Source organism: Erinaceus europaeus, chromosome 3 (assembly GCF_950295315.1).
Source record: "Erinaceus europaeus chromosome 3, mEriEur2.1, whole genome shotgun sequence".
Classification (NCBI taxonomy): Eukaryota; Metazoa; Chordata; class Mammalia; order Eulipotyphla; family Erinaceidae; genus Erinaceus; species Erinaceus europaeus.
Window position 1 is genome coordinate 183,461,675 of NC_080164.1, and position 22,309 is coordinate 183,483,983.

At 56.4% G+C, this 22,309-nt stretch overlaps 2 protein-coding genes across 3 annotated transcripts in view; one reads left to right on the forward strand and one right to left on the reverse strand.

Annotated features, from left to right (window-relative positions):
* The window catches only part of STK32B (serine/threonine kinase 32B), an 84,412-nt gene extending 81,356 nt beyond the window's left edge, over positions 1–3,056 (forward strand). For both annotated transcript variants that reach the window (XM_060188557.1, XM_060188558.1), the window contains exon 12: positions 2,773–3,056. In XM_060188557.1, coding sequence (XP_060044540.1) covers positions 2,773–2,926 — 154 coding nt within the window. In that variant the 3' untranslated portion in view covers positions 2,927–3,056. The remainder of the gene's footprint in view (positions 1–2,772) is intronic.
* A 7,070-nt stretch (positions 3,057–10,126) lies between these two features.
* Positions 10,127–20,368, reverse strand: LOC107523717 (limbin-like). The gene is made up of 5 exons (XM_060188562.1): positions 20,055–20,368; positions 17,184–17,271; positions 15,152–15,345; positions 13,110–13,211; positions 10,127–10,665 (listed from the first exon to the last, which is right to left on the reverse strand). The coding sequence occupies exons 1-5, from the start codon at positions 20,351–20,353 to the stop codon at positions 10,392–10,394; spliced, it is 957 nt and encodes a 318-aa protein (XP_060044545.1). The 5' UTR covers positions 20,354–20,368; the 3' UTR covers positions 10,127–10,391.
* Between the last annotated feature and the right edge of the window lie 1,941 nt (positions 20,369–22,309).

Below are 22,309 nucleotides of genomic sequence, written 5' to 3' on the forward strand. Positions count from 1 at the left end.
TCTGCAGAAGCCATAGCAGGTTCTCAGCAAGGGGAACACGGTGGGTGCAGAAGGACTGTGTCAGAGAGAAACCTCAGGCCGTGGCGTCTGCTCTGAGGATAGGATAGGATAGAATAAAATAGAATAGAATTGAATGGAATGTCAGAGTGAACCATTAGCCGTCCCCATAAAGAAAAAAAGACGGGAGGCAGGTATCAGTGCACCTGGCGGGGCACACACTTTACAGTGTGCAAGGACCCAGGTTCAAGCCCCTGGCTCCCACCTTCAAGTGGGGAGCTTCATGAGCAGTGGAGCAGGGCTGCAGGTGTCTCTATGTCTCTCAGTCTCTCTCTTTCTCTTTTCCTCATTTTTAAAAGATTTTATTTATTTATTAATGAGGAAGATAGGAGGAGAGAGAGAAAAAAAACCAGAAGTCACTCTGGCACATATGCTGCTGGGGATTGAACTCAGGACCTCATGCTTGAGAGCCTAATGCTTTATCCACTGTGCCATCTTCCAGACCACCTCATTTCGTTTTTTTATACTTTATTTATTTATTATCCTTTTTTTGTTGCCCTTGTTATTTTTTATTGTTGTTGTAGTTATTGTTGTTCTTATTGATGTCATTGTTGTTGGATAAGACAGAGAAAAATGGAGAGAGGAGGGGAAGACAAAGAGGGGGAGAGAAAGACAGACACCTGCAGATCTGCTTCACCTCCTGTGAAGCACCTCCCCTGCAGGTGGGGAGCCGGGGGCTCGAACCGGGATCCTTACGCTGGTCCTCAAGTTTTGCACTACGTGCACTTAACCCGCTGTGCTACCGCCCAACTCCCTCTACTTCTCATTTCTCTACCAGACAGAATAATGAAGAAAATGGTTCTGGGGAATGTCTGCAGAGTCAATGTGCAGACATCAAGCCCTAGTGGTTACCCTAGTGCCAATAAATATATTTTTTTTTATTGAGAGGTTTAACACTTTGTAGCGCAACACTGACACACAAATATAATTCCATTATGCACCAGGACTCCAAAGTTCTCTTTCACCACTCCCTCCCCAGAATCCATTGTGTATCTAGACCACAACTTGCTCAGCCACTCATCTGCTGTTGGACACCTGCGTTGCTTCCAGGTTTTGGCTATTACAAATGGTGCTGCTATGAACATAGGTGTACACAGATCTTTTTGGATGGGTGTGTTGGGTTCCTTAGGACATGTCTCCAGGACAGGAATTGCAGGATCATAGGGTAGGTCCATGTCTAGCCTTCTGAGAGTTCTCCAGACTGCTCTCCTCAGGGGTTGGACCAGTTTTAAATAAAATTTCAAAGTCCAACAGCAGTGATGGAATTATGCAGACATGAAGCCCCCCATGAAAACCTTGATGGTAAAAAAAAAAAAGGATAAATTATTTTTTAAAAAAACGTCTATCTCAGAATGCAGTCTCTCCCTGTGGGTTCCAGTACCATGTCTGTTGGTCTGCTTCTAATTCTGCTTCTAAGACCCCTTCTGTTTTGATCATCACGTTAGGTTCCCTTGCATTGCTTAACACTGTGGTCTATTTACATAATCTTTGTTTTGTTTGAGACCCGCACTGGTTTAATCCCCATTGGTTTAATCCCTACTGGTTCGTGCACTTTTTCCTTTTCCCCACCCTCTAGCCTACGTATTTCCTCTTCCAACCTGACACTTCCACCTCAGGAGATATAAAGGACAGGATTTTCTAATGAATGGAGATTAGATTGATTGCACTGCATCCCCGCTCATCAATAAAGATTGAACTGCGTTCCCAGCTCAGCCATGAGTCCCTGGTCGTCTGTCTCCTGCCCGCAAAGCTAGCCCGGCACATGTCCATTTTATTTTATTTTTATTTATTGGATAGAGACAGAAATTGAGGGGAGGGGGAGTTAGAAAGGAAGAGAGACAGAGAGAGATACCTGCAGCCCTGCTTCACCATTCACAAAACATTCCCCCCACAGGTGGGGACCAGGGGCTCGAACCTGGGTCCTTGTGCACTGTAACACTGCCGGGCTAGTGTGGGGGTGTCTCTTCCTGGGTGCGTACTCTCTGGGTTGGAGAGAACGTGACCGGAGCCAGCCTGGGCTGCTCCTCACTCAGCAACTCAAAAGAGATGACCCAGGAACAGAGCTTGTGGTGGCGAGGCAATTCAATTCTTTATTGATCAGAGAGCCAAGGATTTTAAGAGTTGGATCCAGAACTGGCAAGTCGGAAATGGAAATGGCTTGACATGGTTTGGAAAGGGGCGGAGAAAGGCAAAAGGGGCTGGAAAGGTAGGAACTTCCTTAGTTGTGAGGGTTTCCTTAGTTGTGAGGGTTTTAACTGGTAAGATTAATAATGCCCTGCAGGCAGGGAGGGTCCTGAGGGTAGAAAGAAGATAGATCAAAGGAATGGAATGGGTGGGGATCTTTCAGACAAAACAATGGTTATGTAGATAATAAAGAAGAAGACCATGGTATCAGAAGTGCAGGGTGCTTTGCGAGGCAGGCAGTCTGATAAGATGGGGCAAACCTTGGGGGCTGTGTCCCTCTTTGCTTGACTTCTCAGTAGAGAGAGAGAGACTGACAGGATGGATGTCCCCTCAAGGCAAGCCCTGCCAAGCTCAACCACATCCTCACAATGTCCTGACAAACACGTGCACTCAACCAGGTGCGCCACCAGCCGGCCCCAAACACTGCATTTTGCAGATACTGAGCTCCTAGGGTGGGGGTGGGGTGGGGGTACAGGCACCCAGCTCCCCCTTGCTGGGTCTCTGACCGTCTGTGCCCTGTCCCCCTTTCAGGCTGCAGGGGCAGCGGGGAGCCAATGGCCAGCTCCCAGGCCCCGAGGGCCATCCTCAGGACCAGGACAAGCGGGACCGGAAGCCGGAACAGAAGCAGGACGGCAGCAACAACAACCTCTCCCCCCACCCCTGCTCCCAGGGCTGCAGAAGCTAAGCCACCCAGGCCCGCACCCCTACACCAGGCTCCCCTCCCCCAAGCACCAGCTGCAGACAGAGAGCCCTGGCTTCTGAGGCCTGGCTCCAGCCTGGCTCTGTGCCTCAGTTTCCCACGTTCCAAAGTGGGGGGGGGGGACGACGGCAGCTCTCTGCACCCCCTGTAGTCACAAGGTCTCCGGCTGGGAGCCTCTGACAGCACAGCAGACCTGCCAGACTGGTAGACGTTGCGTGAACTATTCACAGGGGAAGGGACAAGCCTGCCGGCCGTGGTCTGGAAAGGAGGCTCCCACCAACCAGCTGCAGGATTCAGCAGGTCACCCCGGCTTGGTGACAGTCCTGAGAACGCCCGCTGGGTGTGCCCTGAGTCCCCCCCCCCAGCCAAACTGGAAGCGTCTTCACTGTGTCTTCACCTTCGGGGTACAGAACAGCCTGGCTCCAGGCCTCGGTGCTGCAGACGTGCGTCTCCCTTCTCGCGCACAGAAGGTGGACCCCCACCCTCTCAGCCCAGACACCACCCAGTGGTCACTCCTGTCAAGTGACTCCTGAACCCCCCACCCCCCAAAAAAAAAAAACCAGCAGGACTCTGGGTCTCCTCTTTGCAGAGATTGCTCTCCCTCCCTCCCTTCCTTCCTCCTTCCCTCCCTCCTGCCCCCCAGGGTTATTACTGGGGCTCGGTGCCAGCACTACAAACCCACTGCTACTGACGGCCCTTTTTTTTCATTTTATTGGACAGGACAGAGAGAAATTGAATGAGGAGGGGGAGATATGTAGAGAGAGACACCTGCAGACCTGCTTCACCACTTGTGAAGCTTCCCTCCCCCCCCCACAGGTGGGGAGCCGGGGGCTCAAACCCGGGTCCTTGCTTAGGTGCTTGTGGTTAGTACTATGTGCGCTAAACCTGGTGTGTCACCGCCCACCCACCCCCAAGGCCACTGATGAGGTAGTTCCGGATTAGCAGATGAGGACGGTACAGCGGGGGTGGGGTGGGGGTCCAGAACATGGGTGTGGGTGCACGGACTGGTGTCTGGTCTTCCTGGCGTGGGAGGGGCTCTGCCCCAGGACTGGGGGGTCAGTGACAGAGCCGTCCAGTGACCCTGGGGATGGCCAGAGTCCAGGCCCATGTTCTAGGGGACCCTCACCTGTAAAGCAGGTGGCCTTAAACTTACCTGCACCCCTGGAGCGAGACAGACAAGACAGGTGAAATCCCAGGGACTCTACCGCCTGTGCCCCCCGCCCCGTGTCCAGAGAAGGGTCTTTCTCAGGACAGTCTGCTTCCTGCGGACCCGAGACTGGCCTTGAGGGGCCTCCCAACATTCCTCCCTGGCCTCTGGCACCTGCCACCCCCCGCACCTGTCCGAGGTGAGTCGTGTCTTACCGTCTCCCTCCCGGCTCCATTTTCACAGTCACAGTCAGCGCTCTGACGCTCAAGGCCACCTCTGCTTCCTCGAGACATTTTGGTGTCAGATGCCTTTATGTGTTTTTGCTTATAAAGAAGAAGCCACCCTGTTCTTCGTCGGCACCAAGGAAGTTTCGAGATTTTGTCCCCCACGTCCATCCTGTCCTCCTCCCTGCCCCACCCCGTTCCACACACCTTTCGTCCTTCTGTCCCCTCTCCCGTTTGCATGTCCTGGATGTGCCCCGCCCTGGAGATGCCGGGTCGGGCTACTCTGATCAAGACAGCATCGTTCCCTGTGTGGAATAAACCCATCTCTTGGGCGTAGCTTCTCACAACTCCATCACTGACTCGGTGGCCTGGGGTGGGTGGCGTTCTCCTGAGAGCTGGTACACTCCAGTTTCATGAGAGGTGGATAAGGAGGGAGGGCAGGGGACCCAGTCAGGCCTGTTGGTTTTACTCAGAGGATCAGCACAGAGGTGTCCGTTCAGGGCGCCGTCCAGCTCAGTCACACTTGAGTCTTCCTTGTCCTTCTTAAATGTTTTATTTATTTATTTTGGATAGAGACAGAGAAATTGAGAAGCAAGGGGAGCTAGACAGGGAGAGAGACAGAGAGACACCTGCAGACCTGTTCCACCGCCTATGTTGGAGCTCCCCCCCAGCAGGTCAGGAACCGGCTTGAACCCGGGTCCATGCTCCTGGTAATTAGTGTGTTTGTGCCACCAGATGTGCCACTACCAAACCCCTCTTTTTTTTTTCTATTTCATTTGGTAGGACGAAGAGAAATTGAGAGGGGAGGGGAAGCTAGAGGGAGAGAGGGAGAGGAAGAGAGACCCAGACCCGGAGCACTGTGAAGCTCCCATTCCGCAGTGGGGTATCTTATTTTATTATTTACTCACTGGATAAAGACAAAGGTATTGGGAGGGCAGGGGGGAAACAACAAGGGAGAGACCCCTGCAGACCTGCTTCACCACTCGTGAAACCTACCCCTGCAGGTGAGGACCAGGGACTTGAACCCGGGTCCTTGTGCACTGTGACGTGTGTGCTCAGGCAGGTGTGCCACCAGCACTCGGCCTCCAGTCTTCTTTATCTTCACTGTGGTTTTCTTTCTTTTTTTTTATTCGTGATTTAATATTGATTCACAAAATTATAAGATAATGGGTCTGATCCCACCCTGTCCCCACCCCCAGCTCTGTGTCCCCATCCCCTCCCTCGGGACCTGCTGTGGTTCTCCCAAGGTCACAGATACGGGCTATTATTTCTACAACTGTGTGTCTATATTTAGATGTATTTGCCTTTTTTTCCCCCTATGATCCCACCTCCTCTTCCTTTCCAAGTCGTAACTACACCTGTGACGACTACTGAGTATCCTTCCTTTGTTTGTTTTTTTGTCTTCTGTCCTTCAGAGCCCTCTGATCATCTTCCCCTGACACGTGTCCCCATCTGGGAGTCTGGACCCAAATTCTCTATGGGGAGCAGAAGGTGGGAGCTCTGGCTTCTGTAGTTGCTTCTCCGCTGGACATGGGTGTTGGCAGGTGGACCCACACCCCCAGCATGTGTCTGTCTGTCCCTAGTAGGGCAGGGGTCTGGGGAGGAGAGCCTCCAGGACTCACGGGTGAGGGCGTCTGCCCAGGGAGGTCAGGGTGGCGTCATGGCAGCATCTGCAACTTGGTGGCTGTGACTTAGTGAGAGTCTGGAGAGATGCTGGTGGTACCTCGCTGAGTTTCCAGGTGATTTCATAGTTTTTTCTAGTTTCTCAGGAGCACCGTCTGAAAAGGCTCCCACACAGCCCCCCCCCCGCCCCATTATTCTCTCCCATGGAGGCTGCTGTCCCGTCTGCTTGGGAATGAACACGGAAGGTTCTCCCCTGGCAGGAGCCCCTCCTACAATGTTGCCTCACGCCCACACCTTCCCCCGTGCCAGGCCCCTTCCATTGTCCTGCACCCAGTCCCTGCCTGCCTGCTGGTCCTGTCTGCAGGCCAGACCTCGTGGTCATCAGCGGCTGCCACCATCACAGCCATCACGACAGACTCTACAGCCTCTGAAGGGAGTAGACGGGACACCCCCCTTCCTGTGGCCACCTCTCCTCAAGCCCTTTGAAGTTCCCTCCTGGTCCTCGGTCAGTCTCAGGCCACCACCCCCAACCCCCAGCTAGCAGCTTAGTGCTTTCTTGATTTACTCTGAGAGAAAGAAAATGACGAGATGGGGGTCGGATGGTAGCGCAGCGGGTTAAATGAACATGGTGCAAAGTGCAAGGACCGGCGTAAGGATCCTGGTTCGAGTCCCCGGCTTCCCACCTACAGGGGAGTCACTTCACAGGCGGTGAAGCAGGGCTGCAGGTGTCTTTCTCTCTCCCTCGCTGTCTTCCCCTCCTCTCTCCATTTCTCTCTGTCCTAGCCAACAACGAGTGACATCAACAACAACAATAACCACAACAAGGCTACAACAAGGGCAATAAAAGGGGAAAAAATGGCCTCCAGGAGCGGTGGATTCATGGTGCAGGCACTGAGCCCCAGCAATAACCCTGGAGGAAAAAAAAACACAGTAAAAATAAAAATATAAAAAGAGGGAGTCAGGTGGTAGCGCAGCAGGTTAAGCGCATGTGGCAGGAAGCGCAAGGACCTGTCGGTTGTCAGGATCCCGGTTCAAGCCGGCTCCCCACCTGCAGGGGAGTCGCTTCACAGGCGGTGAGGCAGGTCTGCAGGTGTCTGTCTTTCTCTCCCCCTCTCTGTCTTCCCCATCTCTCTCCATTTCTCTCTGTCCTATCCAACAACGACAACAATAATAGCTACAACAATAAAACAAGGGCAACAAAAGGGAATAAATAAATAAATATTTATTTAAAAAAATGAGAGAAAAATTAAAAGAAACTGGCCACCTGGAGCAGTGGATTCATGGTGCAGACACTAAGCCCCGGTGATAACTCTGGTGGCAAACGAATGAGTAATAATAAAAAGAGACGTGGCCTGCCGCCGAGTGTGTGTGAGGCCTGGCTCCGGAGATCGGGCCAGAAGCAGTCTCTCTCTCTCTCTCTCTCTCTGCTGCCCCGGCTCCCGCCACCCCACCGCCACCCCGCTCCAGGGACACGCAGGAAGGAAGCCGCAGTTTCTCTCTGCCTGTGAAGACGGCCAGTGGGGGTGAGGCTCAAAGCCGGGGCACCTCCCACGAAAGATAGCAGCCTCTCGCATCAGCCTCAGGCCGGGACTTGTCCCCAACTTGTCTGTGCACATCCACCTCCCCAAGTCCCATCCTGCCCTTGTGGGCACAGGGAGTGGCAGGAAAGGCAGAAAGGTCCCTTCTGGGTGGCAGAGACCTGGCAGGGTGACATCAGGTGCCCGCCCCTCTTTTTTTTAAACTATAGTTTTATTCTGGTAGTCCATCAGATGTTTATTTATTTTCCCTTTTGTTGCCCTTGTTGTCTTTTTATTATTGTTGTAGTTATTATTGTTGTTGTTATTGATGTCATTGTTGTTGGATAGGACAGAGAGAAATGGAGAGAGGAGGGGAAGACAGAGGGGGAGAGCAAGACAGACACCTGCAGACCTGCTTCACCGCCTGTGAAGTGAGTGGGGAGCCTGGGGCTCGAACCGGGATACTTACGCCGGTCCTTGCACTTTGTGCCACCTGCGCTTAACCCGCTGCACCACCGCCTGACCCCCCAGGTGCCTTTTTTATTCTTGCCTCCAGGGGTGTCTCTGGGGCTACAAATCCACTGCTCCTGGTGGCCTCTTTTTTCCATTTTTATTGGACAGGACAGAGCGAAACTGAGAGAGGAGGAGGAGGGAGAGAGACAGAGAGACACCTGCAGACCTGCTTCACCGCTTGTGAAGTGTCCCCACCTCCCGAAGGTGGGGAAAAGGGGCTTGAACCCAGGTCCTTGTGCTTAGTCCTAAGCGTGCTTAAGCCGGTCTGCCGCCACGCGGCCCCCAGTATCAGGTGCCTTTCATGGTTCAGATGCAACTCCTCCCCAGGGCTCCCGTCGCCGACCCAGGGTGGCCGGAGGCACACAGCTCACAGACGCAGCGTAAACAAAGGCTGGGACCACAGAAGAAAAAAAAAGGGGGTCGGGTGGTGGCGCACCTGGTTGAGCTCAGGTTACAGTGCGCAAGGACCTGCCTGGGTTCGAGCCCCCAGGCCCCCACCTGCAGGGGGAAAGCTTCAGGAGTGGTGAAGCCAGGCTGCTGGTGCCTCTGTCTCTCTCCTCTCCGCCCGCCCTCTTGATTTCTGGCTGTCTCTATCCAATCAATAAATAAAGATAACTAATAAAGTCTTTTTTATTGTTGTAGTTGATGTTGTTGTCAGACAGGACAGAGAGACATGGAGAGAGGAGGGGAGGACAGAGAGGGGGGAGAGAAAGACAGACACCTGCAGACCTGCTTCACCGCCTGTGAAGCGACTCCCTTGCAGGTGGGGAGCCGGGGGCTTGAACCAGGATCCCTGTGCTTTGCGCCACGTGCGCTTAACCCACTGCGCCACCAGCCGACTCCCTAAACAATTTTTTAAAAGAAATAGTCAACCCATCTCTGTGACCTTGGGAGAACCACTGGTTTCCAATGGAGGGACTGGGGATCCAGAACTCTGGTGGTGGGGTCCATGTGGGGTCACACCCGTCCATCTTATAGTTTTGTACATATGATACGAAGTCACTGATACGTTTTTTTAAAGGCAGGGAGATAGCTCAGCAGTGAGAGGGCACACCTAACTGCCTCAAGCCCTAGGTTGGAACCCAGAGTCACACGAGAGCACCGTGACAGCACCAGGATGGAGGAGTGGGGCTATTATTTCTCTCTTTCTTGTTATTTTTGTCTCTCACCTGTTTTTATTTTATTTCCAATCTTTATTTATTTTCCCTTTTGTTGCCCTTGTTGTTTTTTTATTGTTGTAGTTATTATTGTTGTTATTGATGTCATTGTTGGATAGGACAGACAGAAATGGAGAGGAGGGTAAGGCAGAGAGGGGGAGAGAAAGACAGACACCTGCAGACCGCCTGTGAAGCGACTCCCCTGCAGGTGGGGAGCCGGGGGCTCGGCGGCCCCCACCAGGTCCCCGGCTCCCACTCTGCCCCGTGATGGCCGTGACAGCTGTGACGTGGGGCCGGGACGCCCCAGCTGGGGTCTCGGGGCCGGGTGGCAGGACTTGTGTGTGGAGGCGGCACAGGGCGGAGCAGGCGGAGCTGTGGCCTCAGGAGAGATGCAGGGCACAGAGACGCCTCCTGGCTTCCTCCGGAGGCTTCCTCCGTGCGGTGGGGCTGATGTCAGGCCTGTGGCAGCCTGGGGGCCTCAGCCATGGCTGTGAGGGGGAGGCTGAGGGGAGGCTGAGGAGGAGGCTGAGGGGGAGGATGAGGGGGGAGGCTGGGGCAGAGGCGGCCATGCCTGGGGCTGGCGATTGTGCAGGGATGACACTGAGCAGCTGTGCCCTGGGCCCGGTGCTGTGGCCCTGACTCCACCTCCCTAGCAGGAGTCTCCCGGCCTCCATCCACACCTCTCCCCAGCCACTCGCCCAGCCGCCAGCCTCCTGCAGTCATCCATCCCCACCGCCTCCCCGCAGCACCGTCGGAGCCCCACTCGCTCGGGCACAGGTAGAGCCACGCGCCGCACGCCACGCTCTGTGCCACCTCCTGGCCACGCGCCTGCCACACGCGGCCTCTGATCCACAGTCCCTCCCTGCCAGGGCTCCGATCCATTAAGGGGAGGAGGGGAGGAGGAAGAAGAGGAGGAGGAGGAGGAGGATGGGGAGGAGGCGGCCTCTGACAGGAGTCAGGGACCCCAGGGGTTCGCGCATCTCCTGGCCACGCTGGAGGGACAGAGAGTGGATCTCAGATGCGCCAAGACCCAGGGGAGAAAGACCACCTTCCTCTTGAAGTGCTTTGGGAGAAATGCATTTACTTTGGCGTTTCCAGGGAGGGAGGGAGGGAGGAAGGGAGGATGGAAGGAAGGAAGGAGGGAGGGAGGGAGGGAGGGAAGGAAGGAAGGAGAGCTGTAGCAGACACAGAAGGCAAGTGTGAGAGCCCAGCCACCCTGCCCGCAGCACAGCTGGGGCGAGAACTGCCAAGTCCCGTCTTCTGCCCTGGCTACTCCATGGCCTGGACCCACGCGGCCTTCTTGGCATTCAGGAAGTTCTTCTTCTTCTTCCTCCTGGGAGGGAGGTGGAGTCTGATCTCCGGCTCGGCCGGGTTTCGGAATACAAAGATCTTCTCGCCCGTGTCCAGCAGGTCCAGGGCCTCTGCGCCCACGATGGACACGGCAACGGGCAGACCAGCGGGGCTGGGGGACGGCTGCGGCCAGCTTGTGCGGCCAGAGAGCTGAGCCCTCTCCCTGAGCGGCGGGCACGGCTTCTTCAGGATGCTGTGGGGAGAAGGAGCTCGTTCCCACAAACATCTCCCCAGAGTGTCCGGACTGCCACCGGGATTCTTAGGGGCTCGGTGGAGAGTGGGCAGGGCTGTGGGGTCTCTCCTCTCTCAGCACCAGGCACAGCACCCAGGGAGCCCCATGGAGGGTGGGCAGGGCTGTGGGGTCTCTCCTCTCTCAGCACCATGCACAGCACCCAGGGAGCCCCATGCAGGGTGGGCAGGGCTGTGGGGTCTCTCCTCTCTCAGCACCCTGCACAGCACCCAGGGAGCCCCATGGAGGGTGGGCAGGGCTGTGGGGTCTCTCCTCTCTCAGCACCCTGCACAGCACCCAGGGAGCCCATGGAGGGTGGGCAGGGCTGTGGGGTCTTTTCTCTCTCAGCACCCTGTACAGCACCCAGGGAGCCCATGGAGAGTGGGCAGGGCTGTGGGGTCTCTCCTCTCTCAGCACCAGGCACAGCACCCAGGGAGCCCATGGAGGGTGGGCAGGGCTGTGGAGGTCTCTCGTCTCTCAGCACCATGGACAGCACCCAGGGAGCCCATGGAGGGTGGGCAGGGCTGTGGGGTCTCTCCTCTCTCAGCACCCTGCACAGCACCCAGGGAGCCCCATGGAGGGTGGGCAGGGCTGTGGGGTGTCTCCTCTCTCAGCACCAGGCACAGTACCCAGGGAGCCCATGGAGGGTGGGCAGGGCTGTGGGGTCTCTCCTCTCTCAGCACCCTGCACAGCACCCAGGGAGCCCATGGAGGGTGGGCAGGGCTGTGGGTCTCTCCTCTCTCAGCTCCCTGCACAGCACCCAGGGAGCCCATGGAGGGTGGGCAGGGCTGTGGGGTGTCTCCTCTCTCCGCACCCTGCACAGCACCCAGGGAGCCCATGGAGGGTGGGCAGGGCTGTGGAGGTCTCTCCTCTCTCAGCACCAGGCACAGCACCCAGGGAGCCCATGGAGGGTGGGCAGGGCTGTGGGGTCTCTCCTCTCTCAGCACCAGGCACAGCACCCAGGGAGCCCATGGAGGTGGGCAGGGCTGTGGGGTCTCTCCTCTCTCAGCACCCTGCACAGCACCCAGGGAGCCCATGGAGGGTGGGCAGGGCTGTGGGGTCTCTCCTCTCTCAGCACCCTGCACAGCACCCAGGGAGCCCATGGAGGTGGGCAGGGCTGTGGGGTGTCTCCTCTCTCAGCACCAGGCACAGCACCCAGGGAGCCCATGGAGGGTGGGCAGGGCTGTGGGGTCTCTCCTCTCTCAGCACCCTGCACAGCACCCAGGGAGCCCATGGAGGGTGGGCAGGGCTGTGGGGTCTCTCCTCTCTCAGCACCCTGCACAGCACCCAGGGAGCCCCATGGAGGGTGGGCAGGGCTGTGGGGTCTCTCCTCTCTCAGCACCAGGCACAGCACCCAGGGAGCCCATGGAGGGTGGGCAGGGCTGTGGGGTCTCTCCTCTCTCAGCACCCTGCACAGCACCCAGGGAGCCCATAGAGGGTGGGCAGGGCTGTGGGGTGTCTCCTCTCTCAGCACCCTGCACAGCACCCAGGGAGCCCATGGAGGGTGGGCAGGGCTGTGGGGTCTCTCCTCTCTCAGCACCAGGCACAGCACCCAGGGAGCCCATGGAGGGTGGGCAGGGCTGTGGGGTCTCTCCTCTCTCAGCACCCTGCACAGCACCCAGGGAGCCCCATGGAGGGTGGGCAGGGCTGTGGGGTCTCTCCTCTCTCAGCACCAGGCACAGCACCCAGGGAGCCCATGGAGGGTGGGCAGGGCTGTGGGGTCTCTCCTCTCTCAGCACCCTGCACAGCACCCAGGGAGCCCATAGAGGGTGGGCAGGGCTGTGGGGTGTCTCCTCTCTCAGCACCCTGCACAGCACCCAGGGAGCCCATGGAGGGTGGGCAGGGCTGTGGGGTCTCTCCTCTCTCAGCACCAGGCACAGCACCCAGGGAGCCCATGGAGGGTGGGCAGGGCTGTGGGGTCTCTCCTCTCTCAGCACCCTGCACAGCACCCAGGGAGCCCATGGAGGGTGGGCAGGGCTGTGGGGTCTCTCCTCTCTCAGCACCCTGCACAGCACCCAGGGAGCCCCATGGAGGGTGGGCAGGGCTGTGGAGGTCTCTCCTCTCTCAGCACCAGGCACCGCACCCAGGGAGCCCATGGAGGGTGGGCAGGGCTGTGGGGTCTCTCCTCTCTCAGCACCCAGGGAGCCCATGGAGGTGGGCAGGGCTGTGGGGTCTCTCCTCTCTCAGCACCCTGCACAGCAGCCAGGGAGCCCCATGGAGGGTGAGCAGGGCTGTGGGGTCTCTCCTCTCTCAGCACCATGCACAGCACCCAGGGAGCCCATGGAGGGTGTAGCAGAATAGTGGCTTCTCTGTCTCCCCCTCTCTCTTGTCAGAGGACAGGGAGTGGGCCTGGGCTGCCCAGTGGCATCGGGTGTGGGGGCACTGCTGCCCTGAGCTGCCCGTCTCACCTCTCCTTCCTCCGCCGAGCCCACTGCAGCGTCTCCAGGCCCCGGGCGACCATTTCTCCTCGCAGTCGGCTCTCTAGATCTTGCCACCAGCCCTGGTGCTTCCTGAGACAAGAAGAGAGAGGCTTCTGCTTTCCTAACAGAAGAGCAAGATGCTGTGCCCGGCTGCGGCCGCCAGACACCAGTGTGAACCTGGGGGAGGGCACTCTGCCAGTCTACCGCCCGGGTGAGAGCCCAGTCTCCACTGCCCCGGGCCTTTCCCTCTCTCTGTCCATCCATCCCTCTCCCTGTCCCTCTCTCTCTCTCTGTCTCTATCTCGTCTCTCATTTTCATCTATGATTCAAAGGAAGAGTAAAGCAATCGCTGTTGAATCACAAAGACACAAGGCCCCCTCTCCACCTGCATCCCCCCCCCCAAAAAAAAAAAACTCTGCAGGGGAAAAGAAAAAAAAAGGAACTGACAGTGATGAAGGTGTCTGGATATATCTGAGAAGCACAGATCTTAAATAGCTCATGAAAGGAGCAGCAGTCAAGTCCGTGAGCTGAGCAGACACAGGAAGCGCGTCTTGTTCGTTCTGCGCCTCCAGGCTCACGGCCGGGGCTCGTGAATCCACCGCTGCTGCTGGTCATTTGGTTCCTGTTTTTCCATTTTATCAGACACAACAGAGAGAGATTGAGAGGGGAGGGGGAGGGAGAGAGACCGAGAGACACCTGCAGCCCTGCTTCACCCCTCGTGACGCTTCCCTCCTGCAGATGGGGAGCGGGAGGCTCGAACCCAGGTCCTGTAGAGGGTTCCTGTGCTTAGTGCCATGTGCGCTTAGCCCGGCCCCCGGTAACTTAATTCCAGAAAGTTAATTCTTCTCGACAGCAGGATGGGAGGCTGTCGGTGTCCTCTCCCGCTACCCCTCCCTGCCCCTCTGTCTCTCAGCAGAGAAGCACGTCGAAGTGCTATATCCTCTGGCTGGGGAACCACAGGGGTGACTCTCTCTCTCTCTCTCTCCCTCTCTCCCTCTCCCTCTCTCTATCTCCCTCTCTTTCTCTCTCCCTCTCTCTCTCTTTATCTCTCTCTCTTTATGTTTCTTCTTTTAAAATCTTTTTTAATTTACTTATTCCCTTTTGTTGCACTTGTTGTTTTATCATTGTTGTGGTTATTATTGTTGTCGTCGTTGTTGGATAGGACAGAGAGACATGGAGAGAGGAGGGGAAGACAGAGAGGGGGAGAGAAAGACAGACACCTGCAGACCTGCTTCACCGCCTGGGAAGCGACTCCCCTGCAGGTGGGGAGCCGGGGTTCGAACCGGGGTCCTTATGCCGGTCCTTGTGCTTTGCGCCACCTGCGCTTAACCCGCTGCGCCACCGCCCGACTCCCTCCTTTTACGTTTCTTACACTCTCTCCTGTGACTATAGCACAGGATACTTGAGGAAATGGAAGTTCTTTTTCAGCCAGAGTTTTCTTTCTTCTATTTATTTTCTTTCTTCCATAAAGACAGAGAGGCAGAGAGAGAGAGAGAGAGAGAGAGAGAGAGAGAGAGCACGTCCCCAGCACCAAAGCCGCCTTCAGCACTGCGGGCGCCGGGCCTGGGATGTGAACGCAGCAGAGCCATGTCACTAGCTCACTGGCCCACCTGCCTGCCTGCCTGCCTGTCTTCCTCCTTCCTTCTTCCTTCCTTCCTTCCTTCCGTCCTTCCTTCCTTCCTCCTTCCTTCCTTCCTGTACTGTTGTTCTCATCACCACTCCGCGTGAACTTTTTCTCTTTTCCTTCAGAGAGAAAGTGAAAGGTGGGGCCAGGCGTTGGGACACTTGGTTGAGAGCACCAGTCGCACTGTGCTAGGACCCGGGTTTGAGCCCCACCTGCACTGGCCTCTCTCTCTCTGTCTCCCTCCCTCTCCCCCCTTCCCTCTCGCCATCTCTGTCCCGTAAGTGTGTGGGTCTCGCCCACGGTGAAGCCTCCAGCCCGGGAGACCAGGAGTCTGTGGGGAGACTAGCGGGTGAGGGGCCGGGCAGGGTCTGTGCCGCCCTCCCCAGGGGTTTTCCCGCAGCACTCACCCCTTCCTGCCCTGCTCCGTCGGCTCCCCGGCCTCGCCCTCGGCCCCAGGCTCCGGCTGCTTCTGGCCGCTGGAGTCCAGCGCGGTCAGCAGCTCGGGCTGGGTGACGGCGGGCAGGGTGACGCTCAGGAGGAGACGCAGGGTGCTCCCGGGCAGGGCCGCCAGCCGCGACAGGGAGGTGGCCAGCTTCAGCTCCTGGGGGCGGGAGGGAGGGACACGGCTCCGCATGGTGGCCAGGCCGGAGGCAGGGAGGCAGGGAGCCACGTCTGGAAGGCCGGCCCAGGGGCGGCTAGAGCAGGGGCAGCGGCAGGCTCCGGACTCGGGACTCACACGCACTGGCTGAGGGACACTTAGCACGAGGACTCAAGCACTGCGTCCAGAGACACTTAACACGAGGACTCAAGCACTGAGTTCAGAGACACTTAACACGAGGACTCAAGCACTGCGTCCAGAGACACTTAACACAAGGACTCAAGCACTGCGTCCAGAGACACTTAACACGAGGACTCAAGTACTGCGTCCAGAGACACTTAACACGAGGACTCAAGCACTGCGTCCAGAGACACTTAACACGAGGACTCAAGCACTGCGTCCAGAGACACTTAACACGAGGACTCAAGCACTGCGTCCAGAGACACTTAACACGAGGACTCAAGCACTGCGTCCAGAGACACTTAACACGAGGACTCAAGCACTGAGTCCAGAGACACTTAACACAAGGACTCATATATACTCAGTTCAGACACTTAACACCAAGTACTCTTATACAGAGTCCAGAGACATTTAACACAAGTACTCATATGCACTGAGTCCAGACATCTGACAGGAAGCAGCTCTGGGTGTCTTGTGGGAAATTCTGCGGGAATTGTGGGGAAAAACCCAACCAGAGGGGCCAGTCCTCTGCTTCCCACTACCCTCCAGTGAGCAGTGCTCCAGGCTGGCCCCTGCCAGGGTTATTGCTTTTTTTCTTTTTCTGTCACCAGGGTTATGGCCGGTGGCCAGAATGACTCTACCATCCCAGCGGTCTTTTTTTTTTTTTTTTTTACATACAAGGTGTGATAAAGAGAGAGGTAGAGGGACCGGATGGTGGCGCACCTGGTTAAGCGCACACATCACAGTGCACAAGGACCCGGGTTCAAGCCCCTGGTCCCCACCTGCAGGGGGAAGCTTCACGAGTGGCGAAGCAGGGCTGCAGGTGCCTCTCTGTCTCCCTGTCTCTATCTTCTCCTTCCTCTCAATCTCTGGCTGTCTCTACCCAATAAATAAATAAAGATAATAACAAAATAAATAAAAAGAGGTAGAGAGAGACAGAAAGAGTTGTGCTGGGAGATGGCTCAGTGGATAAAGTATCAGACTCTCAAGTGTGAGGTCCCAAGTTCAATACCCAGCAGCGCTTGTACCAAAGTAATGCCTGCTTCTTTCTTTCTCTCCTCCTCTCTCATGAATAAATAAAAATATTTTAAAAAGAGAAAGACACAGTGCAAGGATCCCGGTTCGAGCCCCCAGCTCCCCACCTGCAGGGGAGTCGCTTCCCAGGCGGTGAAGCAGGTCTGCAGGTGTCTGTCTTTCTCTCCCCCTCTCTGTCTTCCCCTCCTCTCTCCATGTCTCTCTGTCCTATCCAACTTCAGCAACAACAACAACAACAATAACCACAACAATGATAAAACAACAAGGGCAACAAAAGGGGAAGATATGGTCTCCAGGAGCAGTGGATTCGTGGTGCAGGCACCAAACCTCAGCAATAACCCTGGAGGCAAAAAAAAAAAAAAAAAGAGACAGACAGACACACACACACACACACACACACACACACACACACAGCAAGGACACCTGCAGCCTTGCTCCATCACTCACAAAGCTTCTCCCATGCAGGTGGGGACCTGGGGGCTTGAACCCGGGTCCTGATGCATGATGACTTGTGACCTCACCAGGCGCACCACCACCCAACCCTGCAGAGGTTCCCCACCCACCTTGGGGGGACTGGGGCGGGGGAGGGTAGGAAAGGCAGAGCCCTGCCCACCGGGCGGCCTGACCTGGCTGTGGAGGGTCGCGTAGGCGTCGGCCTCCATGCTCTCCAGCTGGCCCTCCAGCACCACGGCTCTGCGTCTCTCCTCCCGGAGGCTGGGACAGAAAGGCAACTCTGAGCCCGGGCTGCACCCCCGGCCGGCCGGGCACCTTCATATCCCGCAGCGGGGCGGGTCCTCGGGCGCACACACGTAATGCCCTGCGAGCCTGTCTCTGCTTTGCTGCCAGATGGCATCTGTCCCTGTCTCTCTCTCTCTGTCCCTCCCTCCCCTCTGGGGCTTTGCACCTGCATGATCACAGGGCTTCTAGCAGTCTCCTGTGGTTTTTTTCCAGACAAGAGGGTGAGAGACAGAGAGAGAGAGAGGGAGGGAATATATATAGAGAGAGGGGAGACAGAGACAGAAGGGAAGATAGAGACAGAGAGAGGAGGGAAAACAGAGACAGAGAAGGAGGGAAGTTAAGAAACAGAAAGAAGGGAGTCAGGTGGTAGCGCAGCGGGTTAAGCGCAGGTGGCACAAAACCCAGGACCGGCATAAGGATCCCGGTTCGAGCCCCCGGCTCCCCACCTGCAGGGGAGTCGCTTCACAGGTGGTAAAGCAGGTCTGCAGTTGTCTGTCTTTCTCTCCCCTTCTCTGTCTTCCCCTTCTATCCAACAACAATTATAGCAATAACAGTAATAATAATAACAACAACGATGAACAACAAGGGCAACAAAAAGGAGCAGTGGATTTGTAGTGCAGGCACCGAGCCCCAGTAATAACTCTGAAGGCAAAAAAAAAAAAAAAGAAGAAAGAAAGAAAGAAAGAAAGAAAGAAAGAAAGAAAGAAAAAAAAAACCTGTGGGAATCACAGCTAAGAGCACATCAGACCAGGGACAGGGACTGAGCATGTACATCCAAGAAAATGCCAGGACGCCTGGTCACCCAGAGGCAGACGCTGCTCCAAGACACGCGACAGCCTGAGCTGAGCAGCAGGATGCACTGGCGGGTGGTGGCGACCTGGTTGGGTTGGGCGCACACATCACTATGTTCAAAGAGCCGGGTTCAAGCCCCCGCTCCCCACCCGCAAGAGGGAAGCTTCACAAACGGTGAAGCAGGGCTTCAGGCGTCTCTGTCTCTCAGCCGCTCTATCTCCCCTCCTCTCTCAATTTCTCTCTGCCCTATTAAATAAAATACAAAGGAAAAAAAAAGAAAAAGGGAGTTGGGCGGTAGCGCAGCGGGTTAAGCGCACGTGGCGCAACGCACAAGGACCAGCCTAAGGATCCCAGTTCGAGCCCCTGGCTCCCCACCTGCAGGGGAGTCGATTCACAGGCGGTGAAGCAGGTCTGCAGGTGTGTGTCTTTCTCTCCCCCTCTCTGTCTCCCCCTCCTCTCTCCATTTCTCTCTGTCCTATCCAATAACAACAACACCAATAATAACTACAACAGTAAAACAACAAGGGCAACAAAAGGAATAAATAAATAAATAAATAAATAAATAAAAAAAAAACAGAGAGGAGGAAAAACAGACATAGCGGAGGGAAGACAGAGACAGAGAGGGAGAGGGAGCCAGGTGTGCTGCTCGGTTAAGCACACGTAGGACTTAAGGCAAGGGCTCATACAAGGATCTGGGTTCGAGTCCCCAGTTCCCCACTAGCAGGAAGAATATTCACAAGCACTGAAGAAGGTCTCCCTACCCCCGCCTCCCTCCCTCCCTCTCCCTCCTCTCTCAATTTCTCTCTGTCCAATCCAAAAAAAAGGAAAAAAAAAAAAAAGGAAAAAATGGCCACCAGGAGCAGTGGATTTGCTGTGTTCGCACCAAGTCCCAGCAATAACCCTGGAGAGAGAGAGAGAGAGAGAAAGAGAGATATGGAGAGAAGACAAGATAACGAGGGAAGTATAGACAGAGATGAAGAGAAGACAGAGACAGAGAGAGGAGAGATGCCACAGGACTGCCCCTCCAATCTTGAAGCTCCCCCGTGAAGGCGCTCCCTTGAGTGGACCGGGGGCTCAAACCTGGCTCCTCCAGCTGGTAAAAGATGTGCTCTACCCAGTGCGCCATCTCCTGAGCCCAATGCCAGTTTTTTTTCTTTAATGTTTTATTTATTGGTTCAAGATGGACACTGAGAGGGACAGAGGAGATAGAGAGGGAGGGAGACAGAGAGACACCTGCAGCCCTGCTTCACCGCTCATGAAGCTTCCTCCCCGCAGGTGGGTAGTGGGGGCTTGAACCCAGGTCCTTGTGGACTGTAACGTGTGCGCTCAACCAGGTGCGCCACCACCTCTATAATTTTTAAAATAAGTTCCTTTCTGTTGATTTTATGTACTTATCTTTACCAGGGCCCTGCTCAGCTCTGATGGCCACCATCTGGCCCCATTTGATTGATTTCTTTATTTATTTTGTATATTTATTTATTTTCCCTTTTTGTTGCCCTTGTTGGTTTTTATTGTAGTTGTTGTTATTGATGTCGTTGTTGGATAGGACAGAGAGAAATGGAGAGAGGAGGGGAAGACAGAGAGGGAGAGAGAAAGACAGACACCTGCAGACCTGCGTCAACACCTGTGAAGCGACTCCCCTGCAGGTGGGGACCCGGGGGCTCGAACCAGGATCCTTACGCTGGTCCCTGCGCTTTGTGCCACCTGCACTTAACCTGCTGCACTACCGCCCGACTCCCCTTGATTTATTTTTTAAGATATTTCATTAATTTACTGGAGAGAGAGAGATAGAGAGAAACCAAGAGGGGGAGAGAGACAGAGAGACACCTGCAGCCCTGCTTCACCACTCATGAAGCTTCCTCCCTGCAGGTAGAGCCGTGGTGGGTGGGGGGCTCCCCTGGGCTGGAGTCAGCTCACCACCCAGACCCGGGGTTCCCCGTGCCCACAGGCCAGTTCAGCTCACCCACCTCTGCTTCTGCCGCTCCAGGAGTCTGCGTCCCTGGCTCAGCGCCCCCAGCAGGACAGCCGACAGCTGCCTATCGGGCTTCACCTCCTCAGGGCCCTCGGGGAGCCCGGGGTCCAGCAGCCGCCGTAGCCCGGCCGCCTCCTCCTGCAGCAACTTCTCCTCCAGCTTCTTCTCCAGCTCTTGCAGCTTCTGAGGGTGCAGGGGAGAGAAGCAGGAGGCTGCAGGTGAGGGCCGGGCCAGGTGTGTTGGGACCTGCAGATGGCATCTGGGACTCTCACCCTGCCCCTGCCTGGGCCTCATGGAGACCCCTTCACAGGGCTTGCAAGCCTGAGTTCAATCACTGGGATCACCTGTGCTAGAGTGATATCCTGCTTCCTTTCTCTCTCTCTCTCTCTCTTTCTGCCTCCAGAGTTATCGCTGGGGCTCAGTGCCTGCCCTGCAAATCCACTCCTCCTAGTGGCCACCCCTCCCATTGTTTGTTGCTCTTGTTATTGTTGTTGGATAGGACAGAGAGACATGGAGAGAGGAGGGGAAGACAGAGAGGAGGAGAGAAAGACAGACACCTGCAGACCTGCTTCACCGCCTGTGAAGCGACTCCCCTGCAGGTGGGGAGCCAGGGGCTCGAACCAGGATCCTTAGGCCGGTCCTTGTGCTTCGCGCCACGTGCGCTTAACCCGCTGCGCTACCGCCCGGACCCCCTCCCTCTCTCTTTTTGATATTTATTTATTACTGGATAGAAACGAAGAGAAAGTGAGTGGGGGTGGGGAGTTAGAGAGGGAGAGAGACAGAGAGACACCTGCAGCCCTGCTTCACCACTCATGAAGCTTCCCCCCTGCAGGTGGGGACCGGGGGCTTGAACCCGGGTCCTCGCACACTGTGATTAACCAGGTACGCCGCCGCCTGGGTCCTTCGTTCTATCTCTTCTCTGGTTCTCTCTCTGGCTAGCAGAGCAGGCGTCACAGCAGACAGGACAGCCCCAAAGAGGCCCCTGGAGAACGAGGAGGCTGGCTGGCGGGTTCCCACCAGAGGGCCAGACGCAGGCCGCCTCAGACGCAGAGCCTGGCTGCTACGAGGGAGACTGTCCCAATCCTCTGCGTTCCCTGCATTTCCCCGACCTGGTGTGGAGGTCACAGCCAAGCTTCTCCACGCTGGGCCTGCCACCAAAGGACTGTCATTTGTTTATTGGCTTATTCTAGCTTTTGTCTTTTGTGTGTGTGTGTGTGTGTGTGTGTGTGTGTGTGTGTGTGTGTGAGAGAGAGAGAGAGAGAGAGAGAGAGAAAGAGAAAGAGAGAGAGAGAGCCAGGCACCACTCCCATGCAAGTGCCACCAGGGATCAAACTCCAGACCTCATGCTCGAGTCTGACATTCCACCCGCAGCCAGGATTTCTGTCTCTTATCATGATAGACAGAGTGCAAAACAGAGAGAAAGAGAGAGTGGGGGGGCGCGAGGGTGGAAACACAAGACAGCCGCAGTGCCCCCCGCCCCAGCACGCGGGGCCCGGACTGCACGGACTGGAGGCAAAGTCCCAGGCAGGCGCCGGCCCGTCTCTGGAGCGGTGCTGCTCTGGCTGGAGATTCGCGGGCTTTGCTTTCCGACGCGCAGCCTACGGCTCCGGGTTTCTGGGGCTGCGCTTTGATGGCTGGAGGCCCTGCGCCTTCTGCAGCCTCCCCAGCTGCCGCTCTCCTGCTTCTGTTTGCCAGGGTTACCCGTGAGCCTCCTCATCTCTGACTGAGTGCAGGGAGGGGACTCCCCCCTAAGGGAGTAGACCCTCTCCTCCCCTCCCTACTGTCCCTCAACTCCTCTCCTGTCTCCTCTGCTGTCTCCTCTCCTGTCTCCCCTCCTGTCTCCTCTCCCCTGTCCCCTCAATTCCTCTCCCCTCCTCTCCTGTCTCCCCTCCCCTCCCCCCTTTCCTCTCCCCTCCCCTCCTTTCCTGTCTCCTCCCTTCCGTTCCTCTCCCCTCCTCCCCGTCCAACTCCTCTCCCCTCCTCTCCTGTCTCCCATCCCCTCCCCTCCTCTTCCCTCCTCTGCTATCTCCTCTCACCTCCTCTCCTCTCCTCCTCTCCTGTCTCCTCTCCCCTCCTCCTCTTCTGTCTCTCTCCCTTCCCCTCCCTTCCCTTCCCCTCCTCTCCTGTCTCCCCTCCCTCCTCCTCCTCCTCCCCTCCTCTCCTGTCTCCCTGTCCCCCCAGCTCCTCTCCCTTCCCCTCCCCTCCCCTTCCCTCCTGCACCTGAAGAGCCAATCCCACAAGTCCAGGTAA